General features: G+C 44.8%; 1 protein-coding gene across 1 annotated transcript in view; it reads left to right on the top strand.

The window, feature by feature from the left end:
• The window catches only part of PDZD2 (PDZ domain containing 2), a 329,172-nt gene that overhangs the window by 270,883 nt on the left and 40,716 nt on the right, over positions 1–17,573 (top strand). The window contains exons 7-10 of the mRNA XM_058680001.1: positions 6,408–6,519; positions 11,537–11,682; positions 14,289–14,408; positions 15,197–15,311. Of these exons, the coding sequence (XP_058535984.1) occupies positions 6,408–6,519; positions 11,537–11,682; positions 14,289–14,408; positions 15,197–15,311 (493 nt within the window). The remainder of the gene's footprint in view (positions 1–6,407; positions 6,520–11,536; positions 11,683–14,288; positions 14,409–15,196; positions 15,312–17,573) is intronic.

The following is a 17,573-nucleotide window of genomic DNA, read 5'->3' as shown; positions in this document are numbered from 1 at the left end:
TTCGGTTAGATGCTGACACTGGATTTTGCATATATTGCCTTGACTATGCTGAGAAATGAGCTTTCTCTGCCCTATTTGCTTGAAGTTTTTAACATGAAGGGATGTTGAATTTTAACCAATGCTTTCTCTGCATCTATTAAGATAATCATGTAGTTCTTGTTCAGTTTGTTGTGTATCACATTTATTGGTTTGCATGTGTGGAACTATCTCTGCATACATAGAAACCACATCTGGTCTAGGAGGATAATATTTGTGATATGTTGTTGGGTTCTATTGGCTAATATTTTGTTGAGGATTTTTGCATTTATATTCATCAGGTATATTGGTCTGTTTATTTCTTTGTATCTTCTGAGTTAAGAATTACAGTGATGTTGACCTAACAGAAGGAATTTTGGAGCATTGCCGCCCATATTGTTTTAATAGTTTGTGAAGGATTAGAAGTAGTTATTCTTCCAAAATTTGGTAGAATTCTGCAGTAAAGCCATCTTGTCCTGGACTTTTGTTGAAGTGTATTTATTACTGACTCAGTCTCCGATTATTGGTCTGTTTAAGTCTTCAGTGTCCTTGTGATTCTGTCTTGCTAAATTGTGTGTCTAGACATCTATTTCTACATCTTCCAACTTATTGGCATGTATTAGTATTGTGTGTAGTAATTCCTAATGATTCTTTGTATGTCCATGGTATCCATTGTTATTGCCCTTTTCATCTCTGATTTTACTGTTTTGGGTCTTTGAGGGTGAGACACAGTATATCTCCTTTTACCCTTGACCATTGCAATATGGATTAGTGGATTTTCTCATTCTCAGCTCTGTTGACAATCTTCTCTGTTCCCATTCAGTGTCTGGTTTCCTCTTGTTCTCCAGTCTAGACTAGTTCAATGGAAAAAACAAATGTTCTTGCCAGAACCTGCTAGAAGCTAGGTCAGGAGGCAACCTGGACCTATTTTTGGACAGAACATAAAAGATGTTAAGTCAGTGGTAGTTTTCCTAGTGGGACCAGCAAAATGCATTTGTGGTATCAGATTATGCAGAAGTCCCTTGGGAAGCCAGATGTGAATTCTCTCTGAGCATAGTGGGTACCCAGATGGTTGTTTGTTCGTGCACTTAACAGTCTCGATATAGGATCTGCCCAAAATGCCGCCTATAGGGTAAGGAAGATTGGGATGAACTCTCCACTCTGCTCCTGTGCCTGTTAATAGAGGCTTTGCTGCTTTGTCTCAGCTGCTGTTTGAACAAAGGATCGCCAAACTTGGGATTCTATCACCTGAATAGCCTCCCACCTCTCCGGTGGTTTCCCTTTTTTTACCTGTCTCCCGTGCAGCTCCAGTCACTGGTACGAAATCTGGCCACTGCCGTCCCCACTGCTTCCCAGTGTCCTCATGTCCCCAGCAATTTCTCTGCCACTGACCTGCCCACAGCTGTCACCCAGCATTGTGGCCTGTCTCTCCCCTGCCAGTTCTTCTCTGCCCAATTTGACATATCTTCACCCCATTCCATCATCTTGGATCTCATTTTTTAAGAGTTACTTTTACTTGAAAGTCAGTTAAATGGAAGGACAGAGATCTTAATCTGCTGGTTCACTCTCCAAATGTCTGCTAGGTTTAGAGCTGAGCTGGTCCAAGGCTGGGAGCCAGAAGCTGCTTTTAACTCTCCCACATGAGTGTAGAGGCCCAAGCCTGTGCCATTCTCCACTGTTTTCCCAGGCCATAAGAAGGGAGCTGCATCAGAAGCCAGGACTGAAACTGGCACCCTGTAGGGGATGCTGGCATCTCAGGAAACGTAGCGTGCTATACCACCATACCAGCCCCATGCTATTTTTAAGACCCTTTGGGCTGGCATTTAGTACAGAGACTATGTCTTAGTATGCCCTAATAACCATATCAGAGTTTCTCAGTTCAGCTTCCAGCTCCATTCTCAATTCCAGCTTGCTGCTAGCGTGTACCCTAGGAGGTAGCAGGTGATAGCTCAACTTCTTGGGTCCTTGACACTCACATAGGAGCCTGAAACTCTCCTGACTTCAGCCTAACTGAACTATGTTGTCATCTGGGGAGTGAATTGGCAGATGGGAGAGATTGTGTGTGTGTGTGTGTGTGTGTGTGTGTGTGTGTGTGTGTAATACATAATATGTTGTAGAATCAGTCTGAGACTCTTACTGTCCTCTGACCATGTAATAGAAAGAAAATAGTTAATGAAAATACATCCCCATTAGATATAAGTGTGATTTCAAGAACAGATTTCTGGAAATCAGATACCTTCAAAATTTTTTCTTTTAATTTTTATTTGAAAGGAAGTTGCAGAGATGAGGAGAGACGGGAATCTTCCATCCACTCATTCACTCCCCAAGTGGCTGCAGTGGCCAGAGCTGAGCCAATATGAAACCAGGAGCTTCCTCCCGGTCTCCCATGTGGGTACAGGACCCCCAAGGACTTGAGCCATCCTTTGCTGCCTTCTGAGGCCAAAAACAGGAAGCAGGAGCAGGATTACAGCAGCCAAGATAGAGGAATGGCCACAGTGTGAATCGGCACCTGTGTGTGATGCAATTGCTGCAGGTAGACACGAAACCCTCTTTGCCATGGCGCCAGCCCCTATCATGTCATTCTTAAGTCCATTTTTTCAGATGAAGACACAAACTCAAAGTAGTTGACGTGTGAGCCTAAATAACTAATGAAATGATACAGTAAAGGTATGTGCCCAGGCAGCTGAGTTCTTAACCACTCTGCCTGCTTCCTCATTACAGAACTAAAATTGAGAGCTGCCCCTTCTCTGGGGGAGAATTTCCAAGATTACAGATGTGGAGTGATGCAGGCAAGGAGGTTCTGATCTGGACATCGGCAAATTATGTTGGATTCCTGTAACAGAATTGTTTCCTAACACATGGCTTAAAAACTGCTCATGAATAATAAATTATATCAACTGTTTCACCAAACTGAAGACCTTCCAGAACTTTCTGTAAATTCATTTTAGAACAACTGAAAGGAGATTTGCAGCTTCATTAGCTCTGTGCATCAGGGAAGAAAACAGAACAAAGGGACTTAGAGTTTGGAAATGTTCAGGAAGTGGTCCTGTTGTGCCGGATTTTGAAATCCCCAGATAATCATCAAGTCTGAAGTCGGAGCTAAGGCATAAAGGTGGTTTATTCAGGTTAGCCTAGGTCTCCCAGCGAGAGAGAGAGAGAGCCTGTGCCCCCCAGTTCTTATACATTTCAGGCTATTAATTATACAGTCATGATTTAGCAGGCTTCTATTGGTGGGTTTGAAGCAAGCAACTTTCAAAAAGTACAAATCGATGAGCTATAGGGCGGTGAATCTTATCAAACACTTGGTACCTCCTTCTTGAGGAGTGGTCTGCCTACATGTCCTGCCGGGTGTCAGGTAAACCATCAGGTCTGGAGTTCACACAGCCCCCAGCCAAGCCATTAAGGCAGAATCACAAAAGGCAGAAAACATCCAGGTTCTTCAGTCCCAAGAGTAAGGAGAGGCTCACTGTAATCCTGGGTGCACTTTGTTGCTATTTCTGACCTCGTTTGGGGCAAATGTGACTGAGTGGCCTGCATCATGTGGCTGATAAGCCACCTAAAGGATGACAAACCAGCTTCCTGTTACAAGAAATGGTCTGGTTAGATCCGTAACCCGTAATACTATGGCTTGAATGTGTCCCGCAAAGTTCATGTGTTGGCAGCTCTGCCCCTGGTGTAGCAGTGTGGGGAAGTGGGGGCTGCTGTGAGATCGAGTCACAAGAGCTCTGCCCTTCTGAACGGATCAGCATCATCTTAGCAACAGGCTAGTTCTCTTAGGAGTCGGAAAAGCACACTTCGCCTCCTCCTGCTCTCTTCCTCTTAGCCTGCTGTCACCCTCTGACACAAAGGCCCTCACCAACTGCTGGCACTGTGATCTCGTACCTCCCAACCTCTAGAACGTGAAGAATTTCTTACAGAATTCCCCAGTGTGTGATAGCCCATTATAACTGTACAAAAGTACTAAACCACCTATGCCAGGACTTTAGGTGTTCTAAAATAAGGTTTCATTCCTGCCTTGGGCTCCACAGTGAGTCTTGTGCCATGCTAGGAGATAGCTCCAGGCCCATTCCTAGTAGTCTAGCTCCTGACACAAGGCAGTGACCTACACTGTCTTGTCAGGAGACCTCTTCCTGGCATAATTTGTATCTTGGGAACTAAATCACATTCCATTCTTTGGTCCGTCATGGAACTAAGGAGAAATCCATCCTTTTAGACTGTGATGCTCTTGCTTCTCTAGATTAGCAAAACTAAGAAAGCGTACCGCATTTTTGTTGGCATCCTAAGGACTTCCGGTCTGACCAAGCAGAGGCACATGTTGGCTAGGTGACCACCACTCGCTGTACTCACTGTACTCTCACTATATGCATGCATGATTTGTCCTAGTCCCCATAGATTCAGGCTGCACCTATCTGGTTTGTCTTGTGGATATGTGTGATCAACAAAGGAAGATGACTTAATGGGCTTGGTTTTATTTCATCTCTGAAATGGAAATATTATTTGCCTTTGGCCATGTTTGCTGTAAAAATGAAGAGATGGAGGTGAATGAACTGGATACTTACACAGCCTCTCCAGACAGAGGGGCTCATCCTGGAAGCGCAGGCAGCTGAGGAATCCAGACGCAGCTGGGTCTGCTAGGTGCCCAGGACAGGCCACTTGCCGCCTCAGGCACTCAGTGAAAACCTGGGCGATGAAGGGTAACGAGTGGTATGGATGTAGTTCAGAGCCAACAGCTGGAGCATTTCCCTTCACTCGCCCTTAGCCTCTGGGACAGGCGTTCTGCTGGCTTGAACTGTGCCGCTGCAGAGTAAAAGCCCCTTTGACGCAGGCTCCATGAGAAGCTATGACTGACCTGCAAGCCGGGGAGTCCCTTACTGTGTGGATTGATAGCCTGGATTGGGTGGGATGCAGCAATGTAGCTTGGTCTCCAGGGATCACGGTTGATGATCAGGGGCCAATTCTTTGCAGAAAGTTTTTAGCTGAGCAAAGGAGCAGTCCTGAGCCTTCGCTGTGACGCTTGCTATGTGCATACCTTCAGTTGGCTCACACCCTGCACCTGGCAAGGCTCAATCACACACTGGGAAGGCAGGCACCCCTCCAAAGTGTCCTGGCAGTCCTCAGAATTCCAGTCTCACCTTTTCTTCATTACTTAAACCTAGACACCTGCCTGTCCCTGACACTGTAGGATGAATGCACCAAACTTTGTTGCTGTTCTTTCGGTCAGGATTAATTTCTTTTCCCAGTGCCCTGCCTCAACTTTGCCTACATGTCCTTATTTTCAAACTGCTTAATTCTTCCTTCTAGAAAGATGGTTGAAGATGAGGAGGCAGAGGAAATGTTCCAAGTATTATTTTATGTAGAATTTAAGCATAAATAATCATGTTAAAGGTGAAGTTTCTTAGGGGAATTATTTATACATTTTATATGCTGAATTTGACACATAGCATATGTTTTTTGTGAAAATTCAAGAGTTGTTTTTTGTCTGCATTGTATTTCATGACTTTCTGCTGACTGGTAATGTCCAACGATGTCTTCTGTGTCTCTTTAAAGCATGTATATGTGTCTTAGCAGGATTTAGCTTACTTTAATAAGAGACTTGCTGTCCAGATTGTTAAAGGAAAGGCAAGGAAAATTTTAAATAGAACAACCTTTTGGTGTGTGGCTCCCCTGAACATTTTGAGAAGTACTACCTGCCACCCCAGTCTCCTTCCTGGTTAATACTGTTTTTCAATATGTTTGGCTCTTCAAAAATCTGTCTTTATGCACTGCCTTCAAGGAGCCAACAACATGGACGTCTAGCTTACAGATGTGCACCTGTTGCCTGGTAGCCTGAGCCATACTGAATACTAGGAGGAACTGAGTCGATATCAAGGACTGTAGCACACCCAGCAGCTAGCGGACTATAGGATGTGATGACTTGCTACAAAATGTGATGTTTGACCATAGAACTCGGAATTGGATTTAAATTTCTGGCTCAGTATTTGCCACAGTTGAAGTTACAGGGAAAAACTCTGCCACCTCCTGCCACGCCAAGAGACCTGGCCTCTAGCTGTGGCTTTGAGGCAGACTGCTGTGTCACCTTGGGGGCCTTGGCCAATCAATGTCCTCCTAGGTAGAATGAGAGGGAGATGGCCCAGGGAGCCTTTGTTCCCAGCCCCACCCTGGCTCTGTGCTGCTCTGTCTGGCAAGAGGTGGCCAGGGAGGGGCTTGCCAACCTGAGGCTGCTCTGTGCAGGTTATCCACAGGGCTGGCCTTAGATCCCAGGACACGGCTGCATGATGTGACCCCTGTACTGCCAGTGCCACCGCTCAGCCTTGACATGCCAGCTGGGAGGGCCAGCAGAAGCCTCCACAGTGCGAGCCCCTCCCATCAGCCCTACACTCTTTGCCTTTCAGATGCCTGGAACAGAGGAGGCCCAAGACCCATGTGGCCCGGAGGACTCCAAGGGCAACTCGGAAAGCCCCAAGCAGGGTGGTGGTAAGACGAAACCCAAGAGCCGCCTCTCAGGTGAGTGGGAGTCCCTGCCAGGGACAACACTCCTGCAAACAACCTCCTAGCCTTCAAGGAGATGAACTCACTTTCTTCTCTAAGCCCTCAAGGTGGTACTTTCCTCCCAGCATATGGGCCTTGGGCTGGGGTAACAAATGCATTCGTCTGGCTGCTCACATAAACACTTCGCATTGAATCATAGCCATGTGCGCATCTCTGCTGGAAGTCTCTTGAGGGTTAGGTTTACTGGTCTCTTGGGGGTTTCGGGTGCCCTTTCTGTGAGCAGTGGGTCTGTGTGTCTTGGTGAACAGGCTTCTGCTCAGGCCCTTCAGTCATCAAGAAGAAGCAAGTGGCACTGTCCTGTTCATCACACAGCGAACCTGTAACCCGACTAGGCAGGGGAAGGCAGACTGGGCCACGGCCATAGGAATGAGAGACTCCATACTCTATTCAAAAGGTTTTCAACATTCTCATGGAAAATAGAATAAATGTAAAGTTATGTTGGTGCCCAAAAAGGTTGAGGTGCATGCGTGATTTTTTCACAAGACATTTTCCATGAAACTTTTTTAAAATCATTGATAGCATGTGTTTTTTTTAAACAGGGTGATTTTAATATATATATTTTTATTAATTACATTTTTATTAATTCCATTGCATTATGTGACAGTTTCATAGGCTCTGGGAATCCCCCAACCCCTCCCCGAGCTCTCCCCCCATGGTAGATTCCTCCACCTTGTTGCTGTATTACAGTTCAAATTCAGTCAAGATTCTTTCATTGCAAGCATGTACCACCTCTCCAGTGCCTTGCCCCGACCCCTAGAGCCATCACAGTGACACGTAGAATGAGGAAGAAGCATATTGGGTAGACCTGCTCAATGATTCTCATGGGAAACATGACATAGGACCAGTAACTTGATTTCTCTGGGCCTAGGACTTTTCGCCTGCAAAATGAGAATTACGGTCGACTTTTATTCTTCCAATAAATGTGAGTGCCTGCTAAGTGCTCAGCCTGGTTGGTTAGATGGAGCTAAGAGAATGCATTTTTTTTTGTCACCACTAACAGGCACATTATCCTTTTCATGCTAGCTATTCTCATGTTGTCCCCTCTTAAGAGGGGGAGATGATTGAAAGCGGTGAGACAGGAATGCCTTCTCTTGTATGAAGCGATGCACACGCATACCCAGTGCTGGTCTCCGTAAGGCACAGGCAACACTGGAAGATTTGCCATCTCTCTGGGCTGTGGTGGTTGGCCAAGGCGTCCAGAGAATACACAATTAGAAGCGTCAGCAGCACTGGCAGAATTTGGTAGAATAGCAGGGGACTGGAAAGTGTTCCAGACTTGGGACAATGTGAAGGAGCAAACATCAGTATCCATGGGAAACGTTGATCATAGTTTTTGACAACTGGTTTTCCACCTCAGCTCTTTGAATGATCCAGTATAGTCTGGCAGTAGGAGTCACTGAGGAATGGACATGGCGGGGACCAGGGTGGGAGGGGATGGCACAGGCAGAGCTGGATAAAGCCCCAGGGAGTTCAAGACTGCTTCAAAAAGTCAGTGGAGGGTTGCTGCAGTGCAGGAGGTTAAGCCGCTGCTGACCCCTGCTACCAAGTATTAATCTGGCTTCCTGCTTTTTAGCTGGGAAGGCACCATCCAGGTACTTGGTCCTGCCACTCATGTAGGAGACCCAGCAGAACTGCTGACTCTTGGCTTCAGCCAAGTCCCAGCCCCAGCCATTGTGGCCATCTGGGGCATGAATCCAACAGATGGAAAACTCCTTCCTCCCTCTCCTCCCTCTCCTCCCTCTCTCCTCCCGGTTCTTCCCCAACACATGCACGTGCAAACACACACACACACACACACACACACACACACACACTCATTCCTTCATTCAAATAGAGGAATCTTCAAGGAAAACAAAAGTCCATGTATAGTTTCTTAAATGATACATATGCATGAATTTCATACTTTTTGAACTAAAATAAGCTTATCTTTTAATCCTATTTTCTGTGAGCTTTTTGAAGTACCCTCAAATTTATAGGTTTCCCAAAAGAGGAGCAGGAAATGAACCCCCTGCTAGGGGCCTCATCAAACAAGAGCCCCAGATTGCTGGAGCGGGCTGGTGAAAGATCAGGCTGGGAGACTAATCGGATATGTGATAAAGAGACTTAAGAAACTGCCTTGATTCAGTGCTGGGAAATGTGCTGGTTCATTGTAAAGACATATACATACAAGAGATTGGAACATGATTGGTGTTATTTTGTCCTGTAAATCTGGATCTTTCTCCTCTCCTGACATTAGCACCATTGGAGCTCATGAGGCGGTGTAGTCTGTCAGTACTACTGAATGTGGTTTCTCTCCTGTTGACAAGTGTCCCCTGTGGGCTCAAAGAGAATTTTCTTACAAAACTTTTTCAGATGAGCAAGCATGCCAAAAGAAATGAATCTGCTTATGAATTAGAAAGTGATGCATTATTAAAAAGGGCCTCTATAAAGAGGTTCCAGCTACTTCACCAGGGTGTTGGCTGCAAAATGACCAAAAACATCTGTCATTTTTCAGAATGTTCTCTGGTGTTCTGCCTGAGTTTTCTCTGCTTCATGCTGCCTCTTTCACCAGCAGAATTTCCTTGTTATTTTGGTTCTTTTGATTTACCTGTTTAATATGTTAGGTTTGTGGTATTTTTAATATAAAGCTTTCCTTGGTTACAAAGAAACTTCAGGTATCTCAAAAACCTGTAGTACAAAATTAATATTTTGCTTTGGAAACCCAAGCCCTTATAATACCATTGTAGTTACATAACTCTCCACAGTAATACATTTCAAGAAAGATTGCAGAGTTGCTCTGCTTTAATCCAATCAGAGCTCTTAGAGAAATGTTTAGGTAATTAAAATTTTAGGCTGATATACATTATGTAGTTTAGAAAAACTTAATATTCCAAAGAATGTTTATACAGATACATACAAAATATATATACATATACATACAGTGTGAGAAAACATTGTGATGTGAGTATATTTACGTGTGATTCATCTGTCACTTAGAATTAAGAACTTTAAGAACTTTAAGTTATTTTTTAAAGTAACAGAATATGTTTCAAAGTGTTTCGAAGTCATCAGAGTTTCTGTAACAGGACACAGAAGTATTACCCATAAAAGGAAATTATGCTCTTTTGACATTAAAATAAGGAACTTTTGTTGATTACTTTTTCGCTGTCATGATATTTAAAGCAGACATGGAACACATGTTTACATGGAGATCACAAAAAACTCAGTTGATATTTACTAAAAGTAACAACTCTCCTATAAATCAATAAGGGAAGAGAAACCTGATCAGAGAATAAGCAAGAAATTGAAAAGAAATTGACAAATTTAGGAAAGAAAAATAGCCCATGAGTACCTGAAAGCAGCTCTCTCTCAGTAGTGCACATCTGGCGTAGTGGTTAAGATGCATGTTTGCCCAAGCAGAGGTACCTGGGTTTGAAACCTGGCTCTGCTCCCAGTCCTACCTTCCCAGTGATGCACACCCTGGTCAATAGCAGGTTCGAGTAGGTGCGTCCCTGCCTCTCAGGTGGCAGGTTTCAGTTCCCAGCTCTTAGCTTCAGCAGGGCTAGCTACTGCAAGCATTTAGGGCAGGGATGGAAATGGCAGTTGGAAAACCTGTCCATGCCCTTCCAAACACATAAACTGAAAAGATAAATAAAAACCCAGTTTCCTTTATGATCAGTGAAATGCAAGCTAAAAACAGCAATGAGATACAATAGGTTGTCTGTCAGAATACAGACAGACACACCCAAGTGACAGGATCTGGGGAAGATAGAACTCGCACATCTGCAGATGACAGCTGCAGCCCAACACCTGCATGCTCTGGTGGCCTGCTTCAGCAAGGATATGTACTGGAACATTCCATAACGGGGCCTTCCAGATCAGGACTGGCAACCTGCCTCACAGCTGTATTTGTATGTGATTCACAGACTAGACATGTCTTCTGCATAGTTGGTGTATCAAGAAATGAAAATATGTAACAAAGGTCATTTGGGGTCACAGGCTGAGAAATGAATGCACTGTCTAAAGTTTGCAAGAAAGTGTACAGACCCTTACTCTAGATCCACAACTGGAAATGCCAGTGCTCATCAACAGTGGGAAGTGATGAATAAGTTGCAATGCCTTTGCACATGAAACACCTAAAACAGGAGCACGTGAACTATTGTCATGTAGACGGTAATAGAATTCACAAATGCCAAGAATAAAATCCAGAGAAGTACAGACTGTGTTTATTTACATGAAGTCCAAAAATAGGCGACCACAAGCTTTCATGCTGCAAATTGGGATCGTGGTTACCTGTGGGCAAGCAGTAGTTGGTGGTATAAAAGGAGCTTTTGGTTCATGCTGTTTCTTGGTCTACATATTACTCTTCAGTAGATGCACTTCGTGAAAACTCACTAATCTGTACACTTAGGGTCTGCGCACAATTTTATGGTTACATTTTTTTTAAAGATTTTATTTTTATTACAAAGTCAGATATACTGAGAGGAGGAGAGATACAGAGGAAGTGGAGCTGCTGGGATTAGAACCAGCGGCCATATGGGATCAAGGCGAGGACCTTAGCCACTAGGCCACGCTGCCAAGCCCTATGGTTACATTTTGATTAAAAACTTATTTACAAAGTCCTTGCTTAGTACAGTACAATCACGCATGACATGCTGCCACCTCTAAGAGATCATCTGATGGGCTTCTCTCAATAACTTATTGTCCTGTCCATTATGGCTATGACATACTTGGATCAAACATACACAGCAATTCTTAGCCATGATTATCACTACAAAGACTGGCACTTTGTTCCCAGCTTCATACGGTAGTACCCTTGACACATAAGCCTATGCAGGGCTCAGTAGTGGGATATGGTAAGCTCATGCTTTAAGTGACTTGGACACCAAGCCTTCCAAAACTCGTGTGTGGATAAAACTGACGAGTTTATGCCCATGGGTGCTCCTCGAATTCTGTCTCAAGCCATGTTTTTTTCTGCCCTTGTCCATTCAAGGAGGTGTACACCGCCTAGAATCTGTGGAAGAATATAATGAGCTGATGCTGCGGACTGGGGACCCCCGGATCAGGATGCTGGAGGTGTCCCGAGATGGCCGGAAGCACTCCCTCCCCCAGCTGCTTGACTCTTCCAGTGCGTCACAGGTCAGTCTTGGACCGTAACGCCTCTTCCTTGCTTCCACAGTCACCGTTGCTTGGTTTGGGGCCCGAAGAACATGTTTCTAGAAAGCTGGGCTACCAAACTTTTTTTTTCCCAAAAATCAGAAAATGTGCAGGCGGAGATCACACAGAGAAAATAGTGTGGCTTACCCTGAGAGTCTAAAGGAAGTCAGCCCAATGCATGACAGTTGTAGGGAAAACCAAATCCCTCAGCAGACCTCAGCATCTCCATCCTCGCTGTACTGTGGCTTTTGGAACTCAGAGTGGCTTTCAGCTGCCAGGAGACAATGGCGTCTCTCAGGCGCCTGGTACACGGGAGCATCGTATGTCAGCACACAGACAGTGTGGGTGGTTGTGGAGGGTGTGGTGGCTGTGAGCACATGTGCACAGTCAGGCATACCTAGGAGGGTCCTTCCTGATCCTCAGCTCAAACAGGCAAGCCCAGCAGGGCACAGGAGATTGGCAGGTGCTTAGGTCAGTAGTCCAGATCCTGTTCCCATCATTGCTCCAGGTGCCACATCACCCTGTTCCACACAGCAGGACAGCTCCTAACTCATAAGTAATTTCCCACCATAGAAACTGATAGAAGGCAAGCTCCAACTCTGGGGAACTTGTGGGCTCAAGCAGAACCACTGGCACCATGTTCCCAGGTTGCCATGGAGCAGGCATCGAGGAGGAGGGTGTGGCAGCAACAGCCCACCCCGGGGGTGGCCTGGAGACTCGTACGTGATAGCATTCTCCAGGCCTAGCCCCTGCTTCTCATGTGTTGTGGGCATTTTACAGCTGGGACAGGCGAGTCTTGAAGAGGTGAACTATCTTGCTCGATCGAGGTAGTATGCTAGAATCTGGAAAATAAGTAGGCTTCAGGATAGTCTTTATGCTGTTCCTGTCTTGTGAGAAAATACAAAGGATTTCTATGTCAGACGCAGCTGCTGATCAGGCTGTTTGGGATCGGGTTCACCCCAAATCAGCTCAAAGGGAGTATGGCCCTGAGAAGAAGCAGAGAAAAAAAAGTCAATTGCACAGGACTTGTTGGGAGTGCACCTGGATCCCTGGCTAGCGATGGATATCACAGTGGCCTATTCCAAATAATCTGATTGGACCCAGAGGCAGAGGGGAACACGAGATGTAATGGAACTGCTTGAATTGGTGAGGAAGGCGAGAGAAAGTTTACTGCTGGCACAGATAAGGAGCTGGTGACAGCTGAGCACGTGGACAATGGCTAGTGAGAATGGCAAATACATCGCTTAACCAGCCTAGTCCCAATACCAACAGCCACAGGTGGCAAGTGGCTACCATTAGAAAGCTCGGGTCTGAAAGGGCCAAGCCAGGGGAGGACCCTGCTGAGCCCCTTCTGGAGATCACTGGAGCCTACAGGCAGTGGGTTCCCACCAGCTTCCAAAGAGAGAAGGTACAAACTGCTCAAGAAGGGGGAAAGACCACATGTTCCTCCGTAAGCTTACACACAAACCTTGATGTAAATTTGGAAAACCCATGGGTTGTGTCTGGCTTTCTCTATGCTGGTTTCAGGAAAAGGCTAGAAACGCCGCCAACCCCACATCATTTGTTTAATGAGCCAAAGTCTGGAAGGCCAACAGTGCTGGCAGATACTTTGTGAAACTGCAAAATTATAATGGTTCTAAGCTGCCAGGAGTATAAAAATATCGAGGGCATCTCATTTCTTGAGTTGAATGTAGCATACACAAATGAAGGATTAAAACTATTTGAGATGTCTCCCTCTCTCCTACTAAATGCAAAGTGATCTTTTTTTAGGTTGATGCTAGAATATCTGCAGAATTGAAGAAGTATTACCCTAAGAAGCATAGCAAGGAGCTAGAATGCAGACATGCCATTAGCAACAGAGCTAATGTCTGATTTTTCTTGTAAATAGTACACCCTGCTTTCACACACGTATGTTGTGGGAGATAAACAACAACAACAACAAAAAAAACAGGCTTGAGACTGGAGCTGCCGTGTGCCAGGAGGGAAAGTGTGGCTTATGGGACAATGTTTTATTTTTCAAATGGGAACGATTCAACCAAGTTGCTGCTGTCGGCTTTGAAGGATGTTTTATGTAAAGCAACAATTGCCTGGGTTTGTGGTTTGGGTTTTCTAAAAGCAAGGATTTGTTCTGTTTTCAAATGAGTAAACTAAGCTTAAAATGATGAAGTGCTTTCTAATCATGATGGTGAACTTGGGATGGGAGTTGTGGTGACTTACAAGGGAGAGCCTGGCCACAGGGTGCTCATCTTCCATCTCTGAGGCCTCCCGCCTTCTGGTTGCTGACTCCATTCCAAAGGTAGTCTGTAGGATGCGGTGAATCGAAAAGAGGCAGCCAGTACTTGTGGGCCCCAGGCAGGGTGAGAGAGACGGAGAGGGAGAAGGAGAGGGAATGTATGTGTAGGAAGAAGACAAGGCAAGGGACTGCATGGGGGGTGGCTCCTTCAATGTGATTTAGAATGCTCTTCCTTCAAGCCACTGGCCAGGAGTGGACCCAGGGAAATAGCACTGTCTTAACACTCACATTTCCCAATATACCTGCACACCCAACCACGGGAGATGGTGCCTGACAAGTGTGCCCTGACTTGCAGGAATACCACATCGTGAAGAAGTCTACTCGCTCCTTAAGCACCACTCAAGTGGAGTCCCCTTGGCGACTCATTCGGCCATCCGTTATCTCCATCATTGGACTGTACAAACAGAAGGGCAAGGTGAGCTCTTGATTTTCTCCAGATGATAGTCAACATATACTTTTTAGTGTACTGGAGATACTGAATGGGCAGGTGTAATACACATAGATCTAAGGAAGAAACTGGGAGTTTTAATTTACAGCTTTAATTTTAAGGACAACTCCATTAAATGCCAACAGGGAAAGGGAGCCTTCCGTTAAATACTGTGAGGGGACAGAGGCCTCTAGTTAATACTGTATTGGGAAGAATGTCTTCAGTTAAATGGGTACTTTTTACTTGATCTTTTATTAGCTCATTTTATGTGAAATAAAATAGCAGATGCCATGATTAAGTGACCCTTGTATAAATGCATGCATGGCATTACACAAACCTCAAGTCATCCATTTTGATAGTCTACAAAATGGAAAAGACTGAGATGACAATAGAAAACAAATACAGGTAGTATGAAATGACTCATGATTTAGTTAGTTGACCCATATGAAATGGTCATGTTTAAAGGTCAAAGTCTGTCAAATGTTGGCAATTGTATGTATTTCAGTCTCAGACACACTCCCTTTAATGCTCTGAATGACTAGTGTTGACTACAAAGAGATGTAGGGAAGAAAATGAGGACAGAAATACAAACTTGAATTTATAGCTGGTTGATGAGTTTACCAACCCTGGTTGGGAAGGCTATCTCCATTAAATGGTAAAGCAGGAAGGACACCCTCAGTTAAATACAATTACAAGAAAGACGCCTTCAGTTAAACACCATAATAGAAAGTTAAATACTGCAGTTCAACCTGAACTTCCATCTGCTTTGAACACAGGGCCTCGGCTTCAGCATTGCTGGCGGTCGTGACTGCATTCGAGGACAGATGGGGATTTTTGTCAAGACAATTTTCCCTAATGGATCAGCTGCAGAGGATGGAAGACTCAAAGAAGGTAGGAGAAAGCTGCTCGCTCGGTGCTCCTCCATGACGGTGAGCTCTGGCTCCATGAGAATTTGCCTTCTCACAAGAAGTGCACAGTTGACCTGGGCTGACTCCCAACACTTAGAGACCATGGCCTTGAACAACCGAAGTGCTAAGGCCCAGCTGAAAGGATGGTAGTGAGGATTAAATGAGGCCATTCCAGCAGAGCAACCTGAGAACTTTGGGATCTTGAATTAGCTGTCTTGACTGAATGGCCCTCAAACATACTCCTTGCCTTAAATTTTTGAGTTTTTAGTCCATTCTTGCCTCAAGGTTGGCATGAAGTAGAATGAGTATCTTGCTCCTAATAATTTTTTTTAATTTGTTTATTGATTTGAAAGGCAGAGTTAGAAGGTAAGGCAGAGGAAGCTATCCCCATGTATTGATGTGATGCGCAGGGGCAGCAACAGCCAGGGCCAGGCCAAAGCAAGGAGCCCGAACCCCATTCCGGTTGCCCACATGGCTAGCAGGGCCCCAAGCATTTGGGCCATCTTCCACTGACTTCCCAGACATGTAAGCAGGGAGGTGGATCAAGAGTGGAACAGCCAGGACTGCACCCAGTGCTCGTATGGGATGCCAGCAACACAGAAGGTGACTTAACTTGATGCCCTGCAACATTGCCCCTGCCTCCAGGCCCCTCCTTCCACCTCTCCCTTCTACTCCCTTACCCCAGCCATGAGTAGGTTTTATATTCTCCATAAGCTCTACCATTTGGCTATGTGTATATATACTAGGCAGGTGCTTCTGGGTGCAATTCAAAACATTAAGGGGTAGGTATTGGCACAGTGGCATGTTGCTTAGGATGCCTGCATCTTCGAGCACTTCGGTTTCAGTCCCAGTTCTGCTCAGTTCTTGCTTCATGCTGTTTGCTCTGGGAGGCAGCAGGTGATGGCTCATGTGTTTCAGCCCCTGTCAGCCACGCGGGAAACACAAATTAAGTTTTTGGCTCCTGGCTTCAGTCTGGCCCAACTCCAGCCCCTGCAGGCCTTTGAGAAGTAAATCAGCAGACGCAAGAGCTCACTGCTGCGCCTCCTCTTTCCTCTCCCTTTTCCTTTCAGATAACTGAAATATGAAATGCATAGAAATTTTAAAATAATAGAGATACCAAGTTTTATCTTGCAAATTATTTGTAGTCTTTAAATACCTGTTATATCTTTTAAAAATTATTTTATTTATCTGAAAGGCAGAGTTACTGAGAGACATAGAGAACTTCCATCCACTGGTTCAATCCCCAAATGGCTGGGGCTGGGTCAGCCTAAAGCCAAGAGCTTCCTCTGGGTATCCCACATGGGTGCAGAGTCCCAAGCATTTGGGCCATAAGTAGGGAGCTGGATGGGAATTGGAGTGAGCAAGAATTGAGCTGGTGATAATGTGGAATGCCTGTACTACAGGCAACAGCTTAACCTCTTGTGCCACAATGCCTCCAATACCTATTATATTTGACAGTGCTTTAAGTATTTATAAAATATTTCATATATTCATTCTGTTTCAGATTACTTCATTAAAATGTTACAACCTATTATAAACCTCTTAAGTCTTCCTGGCATGATTAAATCAGAATTTCCTATTTGCCTTCAAGCTGCTGTGACTGTACACTTCACTTGATCCCAACTGATCCCAACTCTCCATGCTGTGCTTCAGCTGCCTCTTTTTGCTTTGACTGATAAGAGGGAATTGGAGTCTCCCTTTTAAGGACAGGGCAGGCAGAGCATCCTGTATGCGGATGGTAAGACATGGCCAGGCTACTGACATCCCTGGCGGAGCCTTTACTTCTCTCTCTCTTAGCGAAAGGGTTAACTCCCAGGTGCGGTTACGGTCTAATTTCAGGACGTACAGTTCCAGCAGAACATTTTTGTAATGAATGTGCCATGTGTTCACCTGATTGAAAATCATCCTGTAAGGCTGGTAGCAAAACGGAGTGGGGAGAAAATCAATAGCGAGGAAAGGTTAATGCCATTTGACTCTCCTAAATGCTGTTTTCTCATATGTGTTCATTTACAAGAAATGAAAGTCACTGGAATGGATTTGCAACCTGTTGAGTGATACACCTTTTTAAAGTCTTGGCATAAGTTTTCAGAGCATGAGCAATCATCTTAATGTTTCTAGCCTTTCTCCTATGAAAACAACCCCAAAACATAAACTTCCTTTCTAATTGAGTAATTGGTTATGCCAGGTGATTTTTTTAAACAGATTTTTCTTTTCATTTATTAAACTTCTGTCATTTCATAAAACT

This window comes from Ochotona princeps, chromosome 23 (assembly GCF_030435755.1).
Source record: "Ochotona princeps isolate mOchPri1 chromosome 23, mOchPri1.hap1, whole genome shotgun sequence".
NCBI classification, from domain to species: Eukaryota; Metazoa; Chordata; class Mammalia; order Lagomorpha; family Ochotonidae; genus Ochotona; species Ochotona princeps.
The sequence above is the reverse complement of the archived record's forward strand: the minus strand, read 5'-3'. Positions and strand labels throughout refer to the sequence as shown.